At 36.2% G+C, this 18,902-nt stretch overlaps 1 protein-coding gene across 2 annotated transcripts in view; it reads left to right on the top strand.

Moving 5' to 3' along the window:
• vps50 (VPS50 EARP/GARPII complex subunit) overlaps window positions 1-18,902 on the top strand; it is a 121,300-nt gene that overhangs the window by 11,818 nt on the left and 90,580 nt on the right. For both annotated transcript variants that reach the window (XM_027175608.2, XM_047807959.1), the window contains exons 3-8: window positions 969-1,091; window positions 2,056-2,127; window positions 9,025-9,078; window positions 18,311-18,381; window positions 18,499-18,616; window positions 18,699-18,734. In XM_027175608.2, coding sequence (XP_027031409.1) covers window positions 969-1,091; window positions 2,056-2,127; window positions 9,025-9,078; window positions 18,311-18,381; window positions 18,499-18,616; window positions 18,699-18,734 — 474 coding nt within the window. The remainder of the gene's footprint in view (window positions 1-968; window positions 1,092-2,055; window positions 2,128-9,024; window positions 9,079-18,310; window positions 18,382-18,498; window positions 18,617-18,698; window positions 18,735-18,902) is intronic.

Below are 18,902 nucleotides of genomic sequence, written 5' to 3'. Positions count from 1 at the left end.
TTTTATTGTCACATCACCACAGCACATGTGCCTTGGTGAGTGAAATTCTTAGGAGCAAACTCCAGAAATTGCAGAACAGTTGTACAGATATACCGATAAATATATAGCTAATGAGTTGAAAAGTGAAAATGTGCAATTGCTCATACATATAGTCAGTGCAATATGTGTGTACAATATGTACAATTAACAAACATAATCAAATCAACAGGTGAAATGTGCAGTATGCTCATATATATAGTCAGTACAATGTGTGTACATTATGTACAATTAACCAGATAATGGAATCAGCAACATGTTCAATATGCTCATACGTGTCAGTAACTATTGGGCCTCCTTTCAGTAGCACTACACATTATATTTAGTATGCATTTATATATGTATATGTGTAAATATATGTAAATATATTATATCTTATACTATAAGGTGCAAAACAGATTGTACAGGTACAGATTGTATATGTAAATATATTATATCTAATACTTTAAGGTGCAAAACAGATTGTACAGGTACAGATTGTATATGTAAATATATTATATCTAATACTATAAGGTGCAAAACAGATTGTACAGGTTCAGAAGTGACATGGATGTGCATCGAATGGTATCTAGTGGTAGCAGATGGATTTTTTTTTTTAAAACTACCGTTTCATCATGTATGTCTGCTTCCCAGCATCATTCTTCAAAGTCTGCAAAGCCCTCAACCCTGCTGGTGTTTTTCTACCAATATTGATGTTCCTGTGTTAATCCTTATAGAGCTCCATAAGGAGTTTCCCCTCAGGGTAGCAGTATTAAGTGCTTAGCATTGGTCTTAAATGCAGATGGATTTATAAAAAGAAATGGTGCATTGGACCGCAGTTTCATGGGAAATCATATGCCAGAAAATAATGCTGACTTTTTATAAGTGCTGGTTCATCTATACTCTCTCTCTCTCTCGCTCTCTCTCGCTCTCTCGCTCTCGCTGTCTCTCAGGAGGAGCTGAGGGAGCTGAGGGAGCAGCCTATTGATCCTCAAGCTGAGCAGGAGATCATCGACAGCATAGATGAGGTGTACTTCTCCAACGACTCCATTGACATGGTGCAGTACGAGCTGGAGGTGGGTGTGCTCAGTTTAACAGCTGTATTAACTCCCTGAACCACCTGCCGAGACTGAAATCTACCACACATTCTCAATTCAGGAGTATAGCCATAAGTTTCTTGAAGTTGAATGGAAGCATGAAACTGCATTTCTCCCATGCACACATGCACACAGAGTTGAGAGCCCAGTCGTGCATGTGGGCTCGTGTGAAGATTGTAGAAAATCCAGGATTGATGGATTATCCATTTATTGTGGGTGTGAAATCTCATTAGATTTAGTGTTGCATCACAAACTGCATTATAAATGAGTGAGACAGGGGCACAGGGAAAGTAATTCCTCTTTTCTTTTCCTCTTCCATGCGCTGTTTTTTTATTTGGAGTTTATTTTTATTTTTGTGGAAAAATTTGCAAATTATTACTCGAAATGTCCTTCAGAATCATTGGGTATCATTCAGAAAATTGTGCATACATCAGCATTTTTAAAAACCAAGCCACTTTTAAAAAGATTAATTGAGAGGTGAATTAAAATTGGGCAAAAATATTGGATGTTTGTTTACTTCTTTTTCAGAACATTGTGAATTTAATGCTCTGAGTTTTCTGCACTTCTCTCTCTCCCTCTGTGTGTGTCTGTGTGTGTGTCTGTGTGTGTGTCTGTGTGTGTGTCTGTGTGCCTGTGTGTGCCTGTGTGTGTGTGTGTGCGCGCGCCTGTGTGTGCGCGCGCCTGTGTGTGCGCGCGCCTGTGTGTGTGCGCGCCTGTGTGTGTGCCTGTGTGTGTGTGCGTGTCTGTGCCTGTGTGTGTGTGTGTGTGTCTGTCTGTCTGTGTGTCTCTGTGTGTCTGTGTGTGTGTGTGTGTCTGTGTGTGTGTGTGTGTCTGTGTGTGTGTGTGTCTGTGTGTGTGTGTGTGTGTGTGTGTGTGTGTGTCTGTGTCTGTGTGTATCTGTCTGTGTGTGTGTGTGTGTGTGTGTGTGTGTGTGTGCTTGCAGAAACTTCCCCCGGATCTGAACCTGCAGGAGCTGGAAGAGTACAGAGATAAACTGAAGAAACAGCAAGCAGCAGTAAGTGTATATTTGAATATTTAAGTACACTTATGTCACAACTCTCACAGTGCATCTGCAATTAACTCTTGTTGTTTTCCTCAGCCGTCCCAGTTTTATGTCTGATTATCACTACATTAGTGGCATATTGTTGTAATGCACATGCTTGTGCAATAGCTCTGATTGACTTTCCCTCTTTTCTGAGCTTCAGCATGGTTCGCTTTTCTCCCATAGAAAGCTCTCTGGTCTTTATGTTTGTTTAACAACAAATACAGTGTTTACAAGTGAAATCCAGGGCTCAAACGAGGAGTAGACATTCTGAGTTATTAATTGTCTATCATTCACGTGATCCTGTATTTTTGATCATGAGATCAAATCTCTTTAACACATCCTGATATAAATATCAGTAATTCGAAGCTGGAATTCTGCCACAAATATTTTGGCACATGTTCGTTTTTTTATTTTAAACCCAGAAGTAAGTGTTAAATAAGTGTTAATGGTCCTTTAACTTGAGAGTAACAACACAGTATAGCTTATAATGAATCAAATAGAAGACTTTATTTGGCCACATATACATTATTGCACAGTGAAATTCAGATCCGGGGGAAGTTTCTGCAAGCACACACACACACACACACACACACACACACAGACACACACAGACACAGACTGTGTGTTAAGGACCTTGCTCAAGGGCCCAACAGTGGCAGCTTGGCAGTGCTCAGGCTTGAACCCTTATCCTCTGATCAACCACCCAGAGCCTTAATCACTTTAGAGTTAAAAACTAGAGTCATTCAATTCAATTTGTGTACAAATGCTCATCAAGCAGCTTTTACAGCAAGAAATAAAATCAGAATATAATGCAGGGCTTAAGTTTCTCACAGGAAAGCAAACAGATCACGCTATTATTTCATTCGATCTGGTATTTTGACCTTTTCCTGCCACTTCAGCAGAATAGTTGAGTGTGCAGTTCTGCTGAATGCTAGGTATCTGTGGTTTTAAAATGACTTCATCTCATTTTTATGTATATGTGCATCAATTCCACAAAAAAAAAATACTGGATAATAATAATTCTGATGAATTTGCCAGATTTTACTTTAAACTTTATAACCCAGTTCTGTTTTCTATGGATAAGTTGAAAATGTAGGTACATTAGCAAGGTGCTTTGGTCTGTGGAGCTTTGTCTTCTTTCATGAGGGATGTACTTCCTTCTACTTTTCATCTTTCATCTTACACATAATCTCAATCTTCTTCTTTACATTGCGCTTGTTTATCCTCAGCTCACTGTTTCTTTGTGATCTTTCATTAAATTTTCAAACGTCTCCCTGTAGTTATATAAAATATGACTGCAGGAATGTGAAACAAAAGAAAGGGATATGATTCTCAGAGGAAATGAAAGACACTATATATTAAGAGATGTATTTTTGCACACAGCAAAATTATATAGTTTATTTCTATATATAAGATTATATTGAAATACAAGATTATATAGAAACAATAATAATAATAATAATAATAATAATAACTTTTAAGTAGTAAACAAATTCATACTAACAATATTTTAATACCTTTAATAGAATAATATATTTGTTTTGTTCATGATCAAATTCAGTCATATAAAAATCTGATTTTAATGTATTTTAGATTACTTATTAATTTATCTACCGTATATAAAAAAACATTTAAAAGTAATTAAGTAATAAAAAGTAATACTTATATTTGAATTTTACCATCAGTCGCTTCTAGACAGTTTGTAAAGTTACTAAAAAAACTGCAATAAAAAGTAAAAAAACTTTTCTTATTAATAAACTCAAATTAATATGATTAAAGTTTTTAGCTTTATTAGGTTTTAATATTTGTAAGTATTTAAAACATTATTAAGTGTATCAAATGCAGTAACAAATCTGAATAATTATTTAAAAAATCATAATATTTTTATTTATATTTTTTAATATTTGACTTTTTTCAATCACTTTTGTTTCTAAAAGACACCAACATATTTAACAATAAAATATTTTTTATGTATATTTTACAATTTCAAAGAACAGAAGTACAATGTATAAAATTATATATTTCATGATAACCCAGAATTATCTCATCTTATTGCTCAGTAAATAAGCCATAGCTGTTTTCTAGGATCCACACCCATGTCTGTATCGTGAGCCCAGGAGTTTTTCTTCCTACTGTCTGTGCCACTTGGGGGCAGCATAGACTTGAAGCATTATTTTACACGATTGTCTACATTTTTGTCAAAATATTGTGATCGGTCTTCTGACATCTGGATCTCGAACTTGTAGCTTGTACACGCTGCTCAGGTTACTGACAGTGAATGCTCCATGCTCCATGTGAATGTTTAACAGAACAGTGCGTCACTCTCTAGGCTGTGTGCGTGTGTGTGTGTTAATGTGTGTGCTCATGCTGCATGTGTCTTTAAGGAACAAATAAGGCTTTGCTATTGATTCAGGATGGTCCAGGGCTCACACATGCCTGTGAGAGAGAGCAATTTTTTTTAATGATATTTATTTATTGCTTTATTTTAGTTTATCTTCCTTGAGGCACTTTTACTCCAAAAACTGTTCTTATCTATAACAATTTAATGATTGACATGATTCAGATTTTTTTTTTTAACATTTTGTTTATATAAAGTAACATTATATACATGTCAGAGGGACCAATTTGTCTTGATTCATTTTCTATAACAGAAGATCTGACTAGTGCAGGCTACAAGGTTTAGATGAGTGTGTTCGTTCTAATAGGTTGTAGTTTCTGTAGTAAGAGCTTACACAGGGACATGCGTAATGCAGATGTTCCATCTACCCAGATTGCTAAATGTGTGTAATTGCTGATACGTTTAAGCGTACTGTGAGGACAAAAGCTTACAGTGAGGACCAAAAAAATTTATGCTGGTAGCAGTTTGTCACACGTCAATTTTAGGCAGAAGGAGAATTTTTTTTGTCCCTGAATGTTTCAAGTGATTTGTAAAAAGGGCTGCACACCATTAAATAATTAATTATCAAATAAACAAAAAAGTATAAGTGTAAACTACATGCTTTGAGCACAGTCTGGAAGGAGAGCATTGACAGAACCACAGGTATTTAGCATGCTGAACCTCACCTGCACAGAGCCTTCAGTTGCCCTTTTGTGTGGAGAAATAAGCCATTAGCACAGGTGAAGCCAACTGATTAAAGCTGATGGACCGGGGGAGCTGAAAAAGGGCAGTGAATAAAATAGTTATGTGTTTTCGATTCCGATCAGCCCTCCTGCCATAACTGTCTCAGCTCTCAGCCCGTTTCACTACCTGCTTTAATCACTGACACACACACACACACACACACACACACACACACACACACACACACACACACACACTCACTCTCTTGCACATCACTACACAAATCCAGGCAGCAGTGAAAGATAATCGAACTGCCTTTAGCAGTCAATGATGAAGGTCAGACCTAATGGTTGTCTCTAAACTGTTTCTTTTATTGTCCAGGTACTTATGGATGTGTGTGTGTGTGTGTGCGTGCGTGCGTGCGTGCTTAAGGAAAAGTTTTATATTGTTTGTCTTCAAATCCGAATAAGTATTTGTAAGAGAAGGCAGAGGTTTTGTGCAGGTGTAATACAGGACATCTGTTGCCATGAGGCCAGTCTGGGTGGTGGTGCATGCCATGTCTAATTTGTTTCTAATTACTCATGCTTTATAATTAACATCCTTGATTGTCAGATACAGAGCAGATTAAAAAGCACCGTTCCCTTGTTGATCTCTGTACAACACACTGTTAAATTCTCTATTCTGTTTGATCAGAAGGTGTTGATCACTTTCCTATAACAGCAACTCTGACTGTGGTGCAGGTTAGAATTCAAATCCCAGGTTTGGATTAACACGCTGTGACTTGTACGGAATTGTTTATAAGCTTATACGGTTTACCATACTAACACCTATTATGCCACGTAAACGGATTACAAAACACATACCGCTCTTCTTCTTGAGGCACTTCCTCCAAAAGTTCATGTTCTGTCCACAAAATATAACAAAGTATGTCTGACTGTGAGGAGATCTTAATTTAATGCTAATGGAAGGGGTTTCCAGAGTCAGTACTTTGTCAGGAAAGAGTTTTTTAAGATTTAGCTCAGTCTTCATGGGACAGTCTTCAGGACAGACAGTTTTGTTTTGTGTTTGTTCCACAACACTTAGCGTAAGTATACATAAAGTTACACTTGTTAGTTTCTCTGGAACATGACAAGCTGCATTATTTTGTCTAGGTAACTTCATGAGAGAGAAAATTTTGAGGCTGGTCATGTAAAAAACAAACTGATTAAAGCTGCTATGTGGAATGTGGTAGAATACCAAAGTGGTAATGCTGTGATTCTCCAGGACTGGAGTCTGCTACTAATCCCATTTCCACTGCAAATCGCTGAGCATAGTTTTAGGATTAATCCCTTACTACACTCTGCACATCGGCGTATAAATTCTTCAGGCTGTTTGACTGTGACAAATTAATATTCAGACACGACTGACGAGCATCGTGAGGAGCTTTGCAGGAGATTGTTCTTATGTACAGTTTAACTATATTTCTTTAAAGGGAATGACAGTTGTGAGCAAAATGTTGTAAAAAGACTCCCTCTCTAAATCTAAGGTTTATCGTAAATGTATCTTTATTACTATTAAGTTACAGTATAAGGCTATACAGGGTGGGCCACGGAAAAGAAGCTCGTCTCCAATGGCACCAAACCGTAAGCAGGCTTTTTCATGGGTTACACCAGCAAAACACTGTCATCTGTCTCGAAAGCCATAAAGGAACTCGCTTCAAAAACTATTTCACCATTTTCAACGACTTGCAGTACGAAGCATGTGTTTAGCCTCATGCTGCTGCTACAACCCCGGATGCAAAGAGTCTTCTGCCCCCAAACATTATGCTTCAAGCTTCATTTACTGTGTAGTATAAAAAAACAAAACCTTTACAAGTGCTATATAACTAAACCAGCGTCCTACCACTTAACTGCTTTATCAGAGCAAGTAAGCCTGTAGTTATTTCTGTTCTATTTACAGTTTTGTTATTTGTTCAGATGTTAGATTTGTTAAGCAGGAAAGGAAAACCTGTAATTGACCTCCATTTTAACCAGTCTGTTATTGTTGTTGGAAACATCTATAGGAGTATTTTCAGGAATAAGACTCTCTGTTTAATATAGGCCATTTCTTTTTACATCTTGATATATTGTGCAGCTTTAAACATCTTGTACATTCTTGTGACATTTTTCAGTAAAGATGTCTTTCATTTACAACTGAACATTTACCCACTTTATAGAAAACCTAAGAAAGGTATCGCTATTTAGTTTAAAAATACCACGATTTTTAGCTCACATCGCCCAGCCCTTCTTAGAACATTAACTTGTACCTTTACCTTTCTCACTCTTTCTTTTTGCCATGATTTCTGTCTATTTCCTATTATATAACACACACACACACACACACACACACACACACACACACACACACACACACACACACACCATAATACTCACTTTCCTTTCACTTGGTGTGAGCTGTGTGCAGTGGTGTCTGTCCTGACATGTTTCATCTCGTGTCAGTCTGTCATCTGCACAGCACCAACACTCCTGCTCTCCGCAGCCCAACTGGCGGCTTGCTTACTCCGTCTTTGTGTGTGAACCTGTCATCGATCTTCACTTCCACAGGACATCCTACCTCAATGTTCAGACCATCCATCCAAAACTTTATTACCAGCACATGCTGCTTAATAAGACGGATTTGGAAGAAAACACTCGACTGGCTTCGTCAGAATGAAGTGTCACTATCACTGGGGGAACTCTAGCCCACATGCCTGCATAGATGTTTTGTAAAGCGTACATTTAACTGGAAATATTCAGTGAAAAAATTGAATGTATGAGAAGAGAATGGTTTGTTTTCCGTTTCTTCCTGTAGACAGCACATTTGCTAAGTGTCTATCTTAGTCGTTTTAGCTATTCTCTTAACCAGACACTACACAGATGTTCTACAGACAGTCTTCAGAGACTCAAATGCACTATAATCTGGTTTTCTTGTTCTTGTTAGCTCAGGTGTTGTACTGTGCTCCTGTGTACAGTGTACTGTACTGTAAACACTTAGGCATGTGCTGTTGCAGGAAAATAATCAACGCATTGATGATAAGATGTGACCCAACTTAAACCGGAGTCACAGTTATCACACAGAATGTTGTGAATCCTGTAACAATATTTACTGGAGTTTTTACAGTTGTTTATTTATTAATTGACTGACACATTGTACTTTCTAACCATTTCCACATAATGATATAGAACTCAGAGACTGTTAACTGTAGTTCAGGTTGTCACTTATACCATAGCAGCTGTAATCAGTTTATCTTTTCAACAGCCTTTTCTTTTATCTTTCTACTGAAGACTAAAATCAGCAGCTTGTCATGTTACCGAGAAACCAGGACATGTTAAATAAACGTCTGCTTATAGAAACTGTTCGCCATGTCAACAGGTGGAAGTTGTTCTGTGATGAACAACAGCACATTGTTTAAAAAGAAAACAAATAATAAAAATTGTTCTTCAATCTATTATTATACAAGTTTCTATAAATGATACGTATACAAGCCAACAAAATTTTGTCAGAGCTGCTGATCACTTTCTGAACAATCAGAATGAGGACTCTTACAGTGCTGTGGTATTAATACGTACTATATTTTCATAGTATTTACTCACTATGTATACAAGTATGAATTATCTAAATGAAAAAAAAAAAAAACAGGCCTGGGGTCTGGCTAATACTTTTGCCAATGTTGCCCCATCCTGTGGTAGATGATGAGCTACAGTAATATGCTTCAATTCTGGTGTTCGTCACAGTTAAAATGCCTCAGGACACCATGTTTATCTTTGCTTTGTTTTCTTTTCATATAGGTTTCAAAAAAAGTTGCTGACCTTATCCTAGAAAAACAGCCATCGTATGTTAAGGTAAGATTTCTTTTGTTCATCTAATAATAAAAAAAACTCATTTTGATTCTACTTTTTGTTTTTGTTGTCAGATTTGTTTTTTTAATCGTTTAAAGTTCCAGCGATTTTTGGTGCCGTATTTGATATTCAAAATGATTTAATTACTACGTGTGGAGTTATGGTGCAGTATGTCTAATCAAACAAAGTGATTGTAGAAGAAACAGGTCCCTGAAGCTTATAAGGATAGAATCCATTATAATATTAGCAAAACACAGCATACAGGTTGAGACCGAAGACAGGGTGAGTCTCTTGATGGTGAAACATTGGTTTAAAACAAATCCAAAGCAAATGTTATGCTTGTGGGAATCTTTATTGAACTAAACTTATTAAACTTATTAATCAGGACCAAGTGTTTCTTCTGCACTACAGTTTACTGTTCTGTGGATGAACGACAAGTGAATTAATGAAACAAATTAGTAAGAAAGTCTCTGAATCTTAATAAAGCATACATACAAAATAGTTATGGCATACACGTGCTTTCCAGCCCTGATTGCAGCCTTCTCAGACTTCAGGGATGTAATAAAAATGAATATATTATGAACAAGTCTGTTTTAAATGGATACCAATATCGATTATTTTGGTTTGTTCCACTAGCCTGACATAATATGTATATATTACAGCCTAATGTGTGTTGAACGTTTTGTTGTTACTATTTGTGTATGGTTTTTGTGTATGGGTGTAATAGAAGCATTCATATTTAATAATACCAAAAAATAAAAACCCAAAAATCAAAAAGAAAATTATTCATTTATTCAGAATAAAATATTCTGTTTAAATCGTGTCCATTTCTATTCCAAATCTGCATACAGCTGCAGATATTTGGGGCTCTAAACAGATGCAGATGTCGGTAGTGGCATTGCATTACACCCACAGAGGACTTTGTGGTCCAAAATCTAAAAGCATTGAAATAATGCAACATGACAGCACTTCAAAACTTAAACCAATAAGAGAAATTTCAGAACGTCCTCAGTTCCAGTGAAATGATGTGGTGTAATCTGAAGAAGCTCCTTTAAACCAGACATCCAAAACATGATCCCTGTTCTGTTGAGATTTTGTTTTGCCCTGTTGCATTTTTTTTAAATCACCTGATAGCCTGAATGTTTTTTTCTTTTTAGATTAACGTTATTATGAGCTGGGGCTCAATTATGTAGAAATGTCCAAAAGTTCACCAACTTTTGTCTCACAGCTAGAGGCTGTACTGATGAAATGATGTTTGTGGAAATGTAAGCTCACTCATTGTGATTCACAGACGGTGCCACTGACAAACCTGTTAATGAGGAAGTGTTTTGATCTTAGGAATGATTTCCGTGTGCTTTGGGATTAAAGTAGTGTGAGAAGAAAGAGTTGAGATGCTGCATGTGCTCTCCCCAGCCTGTTTCTCTCCCACACCTCATACTGGATTACTCTGGGAGTTTTTTCCCCTGGACTTTAGTATGGCCATGCTGGCCAGGCTTTGATCAGGAAACGGTGGGTTTTTTGCTCTCCTCCATAGACTCAGCCTTGTGGATTCTGGTATGGAGAGGAAGGAATTAATCTTTTTGTGTCTCCTACAGACGGATTAGAGGATTGCTGAAATTGGCTGTCAGGATGAGTGGTTTATCTGATGCTCATCTTTTTAAAGTTATATGGAAATACAAGTGGCAAAGCTTTCAATATTATTCCTCTCCATAACCAACCCCTAGCAGAGATCTGAGCTTTATTTACACATAAATGAAAGCTGCATTTCCTTTCTATCCTTGTGTAGTTTGAAATGGTTTTTACTGCATTGTGAAAATGTGCCGAGTGAATTAAGTTGCAAGTGGGTAGTTCACATGCCTGCAGATTAATTGGTCCATTTCTTGTGTCTAACAAAAAGAGCCCATTGGGAAAACCAGCATACTGAGATTTGTTGTGTCTGATTGTCCCATAATTAAGTACTGTTAGATTTTAATTTTATGAATTATCTTCTGCTGAGTATATAGTGCTTGGGTGCTGTCTATGCAGAGTTGTAAATTTGAGAGCTCTTCAGTTCCTCCTGCTCCCTCAGCTGTTCATCAAATGCAAATGTTTAAATGGTATAAAATAAAACAGATGCTTCGATAATCTGATTGGCTGTCGTGTTGTAAAATACATTATAAAAATTAAATAAATTGTAAAATTCTCAGTATATGCACATCTGTGAACGCTGTACATGTCTCAGTTTTAGCACTGCTGGGGTTTTAGGCATTCTGCTTAATGCTGTGTCTAAGAACAGCTTTACCTGTAAATAAAGCAATCACATGATAACGTAACACACACACTGTCCTGGGTGGGAACACAGTGCTTCTCAAACTAAATGTGACCCAGTAAAAGACAAACCAGTCTCCATTTACCCAAAAAACAAAAAAGAGGAGAAATAATGTTGCTATTGGCAATGCAGCTTGCTGAACAATTTGTACTTGGCTTTTACAGAAATTCACGTGATCTATTTTGTAAATCCTTTATATCTCCTAGAACATGGTGCATTCATGTGTAGTGGCCCAGGAAGCAATTATATTTGTCTTCTAATGAAATAAGTAATGCTTTTGCCTTGTTGCTGGCAATCAGATCAAAATATGATCATCAAAACGAGTGCTTTGTTAACGGCTGCTCGCTTTTTACTACATTAAATTGGGAAAACAACATCTAAAAGCTTTAATTGATTTCATAAGCATTTGCAGTCCAACCTTCACTGTAGAACTGAAAACAAACTAAAGAAACACAAAATAAGACTTCTAATGTTTCAATTAAAGTTGGGTTGGACACTTTATCTGTAATTAAGTACACAACAAGATTGATTCTATAATACTATGTGTAAACTTTTATTTTACAATGTAAATTTCGAGAAAATCAACCAACTAAGAAATAAAAGTTCTTCAGAGACTCCCAGGAAGAACTATTTATTTAAGTTATAAAATATTATATAACTATTAATTATTCAGCATAATAGGTCAATTTGTACCAGAAGTGATCCTGCAGTGTAGCAGATAAAGAACAGTCCTCCTCCAAATGAACAGAAATCAGCTGGATATTTGGTGAATCTAGAAGGAAAGAAAATAGAAAGAAAATAAATAAATAACACTAATATTCACTGAATATTATTCAATATTATATAGTCATTTATCACGCATTGCATGCGATGCATATGATGCAGATGTACACTAGTGAATTTTATATAACATTTGAGATATTTAAATTTATTTGTATTTATCTCCAATGAGCAAACTTGAGGTGACTCAGGCGAATGTGGCAAGGAAAAACTCCCTTGAATTTGTAAAGGAAAAAACCTTGAGAGGAGCCAGACTCATAGGGGAACCCATCCTCATTTGGGTGACACTGGAGGTGTGAAAATGTACAATCTGACAGTCTGTCCTTAAAGACCACATGCAGTTGACATCTCCTCTTAGTATGTCAGCATACTTCATGAAGCAAAGTCCAACTGGAGCTGGTAAATCTCTAGATGCCTCAGGATCCTCACATGGTTGGCCTCATCTCAGTGAAGGTCCAACATCTTCATGGCACAGAAGACAATCAGAGCTGGTACAATGTCTGGATGCCTCGGGATGGGTAGAAAGAGAGAAGCAGTGGAGAGAGCAGTGCAGTAGAGAGCGTAGCTGCTGTGTTCCAGTCTTTTGCACAGCTGCTTCTTGTCTTTATTGTCCTGCATAGGCCAGCTAGGTCCAAAGTGTTCACTGCAGTGGCTAAGCTATTAGCCATCCCGTGTAGATTGAAACTGTTAAACTTTTTACTGTACACAGTGTCAGTCTTTAACGTGTTTTAGTTATTGACGTAAGCAAAGACAATATTGGTACAGACTGACCCCAATCCAAAGCTGTGTTTCACCACGAACTTTAGATGGTCTTGCTGTTGGACCAGCAAGGTATATTTATGAATTTATGCAGTAGGAATGCATTTCAACACTGTGGTAATGTGCTACTTAAATGGCACTTGTATTAGTGCTTGCAGTTGGCATTAGAGTTACAGTTAGAACTGTAACCTCACAGCAATATATATACACATTTATAGCATTTTGCAGATGCAGAGCGACTTACATTTATTTAATTTATACAGCTGAGCAATTGAGGGTTAAGGGCCTTGCTAAGGGGCCCATGAGTGACAGTTTGGTGGCCCTGGGATTTGAACTCATGACCTCCTGATCAGTAGTCCAACACCTTAACCACTGAGCTACCACATCCCACAACCCAAGTATATGGAATCAACTTCCTTGTTTATAGCGTACATGTTCTCCTTGGGATTCAGATTTTTAAGACATGCATATCTTATGAATTGAGGGACCTTAATTGTCCTTAGGTTTGAGTGTGTGTATGTGTATGTGTGTGCTATCATTCAGCGATGGACTATATTTACATAGTACATGCTAGAATACATTCAAGTACTTTCTAGCTTTTTTCTCTATTTATTGCTTTTCCTAGTTTTAAATGCTTCACTGTAACTTGCCTCATGGTATTTTTCTCTAACACACTTGCAAAAAGGTTTGCAAAATTTGTATGCAGAATTGCAGTGTTTGAATGTAAAAGTACATAAATATAAAACTAATAAGATTTACTTTAAAATTACAACAGTAAAATTACAAGTATTGACATCCTTTATCTAATGATCAACATATATGATCAGCAAATAATTATTTTCATTTCACATACATTTGTATGCAATTTCAAAAAATAAATAAAGTGTGTGTGTGTATATATGTATGTATATATATATATATAAATATATATATATATATATATATATATATATATATATATATATATATATGGCTTAGTAATTTTACTGTAAAAATATGTAAAATTGTGTCAAATTGAAAAATAAAAACCATTGAGACCCTCTATAGATATTCTATTGCTACCCACATTTACATCTTTCTCCCCTAGGACCATGAATTACAAAATTGGAACATGCTTGTGATTTTAGGCTGTCATGAAATATTCAGTGAGTTTTCTGGAACGTTTTTTAATCTTTGAAATTAATTTCTGGAATGAATAGTAACCAATGCGTTTCTTGCAAATTTTTTTATCCACTTTCAAATAATATATTTTTCTGTGATTTTCAGTGTCCAAATATTTTTCTTGCCTTTTATAGATAAAAAAAAAATCTCCTGTCATTTTCTATAAGAGGCTGGAAATAAGTGGCAGAGGCCATCTTTGGGCTGTTTCAGATTCAGTCTCTTTCTTTAACAAATGTCAGCAATGCTTAAGGGAATCAAATAGAAATAGAAAGCATAAACATGGTGTACCTTTTCTGTGTATTCTTTTAACTAAACTAAATTTGATACTGAATGCACAGGATGTTATGCCATGACTACAGGATTCTTCGGGTTGGATCCTGTACCAGTTCAGTTTTAATTATATCATATTTACGGCATTTAAATGATATTTTTTAATTTATGAACAGTGATTGCTTTGGAAATTGTAACAGAGCATTTTTTTGCTCCGTGCTGTTCTTTCTTCAGCTCTCTTGTCAGGAGATAACCAAGCCATTTTTTCGACTAGCTTGAGGCATCTGAGTCAGTGAGGTGTTTTGGATGTGTCCTGGATGTGTTTTGAGGATCGCAGCCCACCGTAAGACTGTCTAGCTGCACTGTGGCCAATGTAACAGGTGGCCTGGGTTATTTAGACTGGGCTGTTTCAGCCCTGAGGTCAGTGTATGAGCCGAGATGATTGAACGCTGGCTTTTACAGCTGCTTCTGAGCACATGACCCTGATGAAGCAGAATATGGAATGGTGAGGATCCAAGTCACAACTGAAATGTGTTTTCTCTGTCTGATGGTGAAACAGGGCAGAGTTTATGTACTGCTGGTGTGCTATACTGTACACACATGATGCTTTCAGGCACTTGTTTTGACACTTGCGACCTGGTCACTCTCCGTGACAATGGCCTTTGTCCTCCAGGAGTACTCCAGGAGAGTGATCATCAAATCTTATACATACAGTAAGAAGCCTGGTTTAAATCAGTTGCTCTCAAACTCCAAATTAATCAGGACTATTAGACCATTCCACATAATCTGCAACCTTCCTGTGAGTTTATTGTTAATAGTGGATTGGCATGTGAACATGTTAATATTGCTTATCAAAGAGGTATTTTTCATATTTTCATGAGAAGAACTATCAGTTTTTTAACATTAAATCTCTAATGGTTATAGAGCTGAAGTTCAATAAGTGCCAATGCCAATTTCTGGGCCAAGCTTCCTCACAGAACCTTCGGTATCTCAACTTTTAACTTTAACTTGAAAGCTGAACTATAACACCATAAACACACATGTCGGCATGAGACATTTTCTACTGAGCATTTAAACTAGTATTGTTAACGTTGTGACACACACACAATAGGACTTTTAACTGCTTGATTCGTTGTTCTAATGTCATCTCCTTCACCAGTAATAAATTTCAACATCATGGGGAAAAAAAAGCTGCCAGTGTTCATTTTGTTCTTCTGGTTTTTGTATTAATCCTTTTACAAAAACAAAAAGAAAAAGAGGCTATTGCACCTTTAAAACAAACAGGAGTGTGGTGAATTTTATAAAAGCTTACGATAAATATGATCATAAGCACATCATTTACATTTAAATGTTTTGTGTAACTAACTGATGATAACTGGAATTTTTTTGTTATGTCTGTGCATCCGTCTGTCCATCTGTGCGTTTGTCTAAGATTCTCTTTAACATGATGTCTCAAGAACGAGTGCTTGACTGAAAGGATTTATGAGGGATTATCACTGAAACCAGCAGATGAACTGATTAGATTTTGTAACTGATCAAAACAGCCTCAAGTTAAGAGCCGTGTTCAATGTCTGAAGCTGTTTTTTTTTTTTCACTAGCTTTCCTTCTGTTTGACGGTATAACTGTCTGGTAGTTAAAGCAGACAAATTTATCACAAGGACTAGACGCGAAGCTTTACAGATATCTGGTTATAGATATAGCTTTAGAGTTATCAGTGATCAGCAAGCCAGACACAATGGTAGCAAGGAAAAACCTGAGACATCATGAGGTAGAAACATTGAGAGGAATCAGACACTCAGACTCCACAGTTGTGTGTGTGTATATATTTTAAAATATTTCTTATATATTTATTCTATATATTTTTACATTTTGCTTTCAAAGATTACATTTTTATTCTATTTTTCTATTCTGCTTTTTATGACTGGCATTCGTAAATCACTTCAGCACGTCATGCGGTGTATAGTTGTATTTGTGACAGCAATTTGAATTTGATTATAAATAAATGAAACTCTTTTCTGTTTAACAAATAAATTAGACTTTCTAAGTAAGAACTTTGAAGAGGTTTGAAAGACCTCCATCCACTGTTTTTAATCACCCATGTTTATCGTATATAAGATTCTACAAAAATTAATAAACCCGAGCTCTATGTAACCTTTGGCAGAAATCTTTGAGAATAATTTTCAGTACAATCTTTACTTCAGGTCTGATTTCTAGATATGACATTGCTCCCATGCCAGTTAAAGGTTTGATGACTTCTAATTAACTTCTCGCTCTCCTGTGTGTACGAGTGTAGGCTCCAAGCAGAACGCACTACAAACACATTTTTTTATCTGCTTATTTTTCTCTGTTTTTCATTTGATCATGTGTGTGAACCCTGTTTGATGTCCTCTAGGGTGTCCTAAACACGTTTTGTTATTGAATACACTGTTCTATCAGGAACCTTCCAGGGTTTTCATAGATACTAGTAATAACCAGCCATAATCTCTCCTAAGAAAGAATGTTGTTTTTTGTGATGTCGGCATAAAGAAGCATTGTACACTTGTCCTCTGTGGAATCGATTTTTTCCACCTCATATTCTGGGGCTAAATAATTATGTTTAATATGACAGTGGGATGATGCTTTCTCTCTCTTCTTGCCAAAGGCTAGAACTGTACTAAAGGTCGTATCTGACGCATGTTGTCTTAAGACTGAGAGATCGGGTTTTTAGTGTGTGTTCAACTCAGGCCCTGACAGCTTTTAGACCTCTTTGATGTGGATAGACGAAGGAGAAAGTTGTAATTTCTACTCAGCAATTAATTGGGTATCATAGGTATGTTCCTGTGGCACCTTGTCACTGCTCTGTCACATGATAGCATGTATGTATGGATTTACGACGCAAAAATAGTTTTTGTGGCTAAAATATTACATTTGCTTTATTATAAAGTATTTTATTAGAAATTAATTAGTATGTCAATTAGTATGTTTATTAGAAATATTAGTATGTCACATTCACCTTTGTTGTAGGGAAGGTGAAATAAAGATGACAGCAGGTTTAATCGTACATTTTTCCTCTTCTTATTTCTTTTACATTTATTTTAACACCAGAACACACATTAATGTTCCTGTACTGAATGCTAGGTTTAGTTTAACCAAAACTCCATTATCATTAGTAAGCTAGTATTATCATCCGCTATGTTGAAAGTTTAGGACTCCTACCATTTTAGAAACTAGAGTATGGAAACGATCAATCGTAATTACAACTTGAGGGCTTGTAGAACTTCCCAGTGGAAAACTTGTAATTATGACAATTCTGAAAGCACCTGAAGGCAGCGAGAGTTGCATTAATTGGTTTGGATTTTTGCTGTACAAAAAGTTAGATTTTTTTTTTTTAAATGACTTTATACTCTGCCATTGATTAATGTTAAAGTATACTATTTTATACCACAGAGCTGCTCAGTTCTCTTTCTGTTAGTCAAATTTTGATTCTGACATTATGACATTTGACATTATGTCAAAAAAAATAAAATCTTAATTGTTGGTATCGCAATGTTTATAGATAGGCGTCTTTAGTGTCATAGCTAAATTTAGTAAAACCTTTGCTTTAAAGTCAGTAACAGTACAATCTTTAGAATGCTTAGCAGTTTCTTGGTAATACAAATATAATTTCTAATATTTCTTATATTCTTAACTTCAAAAGAGCGATAAAACAAGAGTCTGGTGAAAGAACAACTGTTTTGAATGGTGTTAACTTCAACCACTAAAATTCTGTGTGAGGGGAAAAAAAAACTGAAAGTGAGGTCCAACACTAGTGAGGTTTAACACTGAAAGCCAACAGTCTCCTCTCTTTTTTATCAGACTTGCATTAAAATAATGTTATCCTGACTGAAAATGTCGATTTGATATTCATTCCTTTGGCACAATGGAATGCCAGTGTAATGATAAAAAGGGTTAATGTAGTTTTTCCCCCATTTGATTTAGGAATTGGAGCGAGTAACATCCCTGCAAACCACACTGCAGTTGGCTGCAGTTATCTGCACCAATGCCCGGAGGTCTGGTTCACTTCCTACATCACCAACTTAATATTAGAAAAGAAATGCCTTTAGAATTGTGATGAGGCTAACATCTAATACATTAACACACAAATTGTTTTTGTTGTTTGTTTATAGGCAGCTTGCTTTTGCTAAAGAAGGCTTCACCGAAGCAAGTCTTGGGCTCCTGGCCAACCAGAGACGCAGGCAGCTGCTGACAGGATTGTTAAAGTCTTTAAGAACCATTAAGACACTGGTAACTACTGTGTTCTTTATTGAGCCTAGTTAACTGTGTGCCATTATCCATGACAAATAAACTCTTTTATTCTTTTACACAGCAAAGGACTGATGTTCGACTGAGTGAGATGCTGGAGGTAAGGATGACACAGGCTTTCCTTATATCATCATTAACAAAAAGTGTCTTAAATCCTTTTAGATCATTTTAGGTAATTTTTAATAAATGCCAATAATGGACAGGTTTCTCAATTTACCCTGCAAATGGGCGTAACCAGTCCATTATCACATCCATTCTGTGCTATGGA

Source organism: Tachysurus fulvidraco, chromosome 24 (genome assembly GCF_022655615.1).
Source record: "Tachysurus fulvidraco isolate hzauxx_2018 chromosome 24, HZAU_PFXX_2.0, whole genome shotgun sequence".
Taxonomy (NCBI): domain Eukaryota; kingdom Metazoa; phylum Chordata; class Actinopteri; order Siluriformes; family Bagridae; genus Tachysurus; species Tachysurus fulvidraco.
This window is presented reverse-complemented; position numbering and strand designations above follow the sequence as displayed.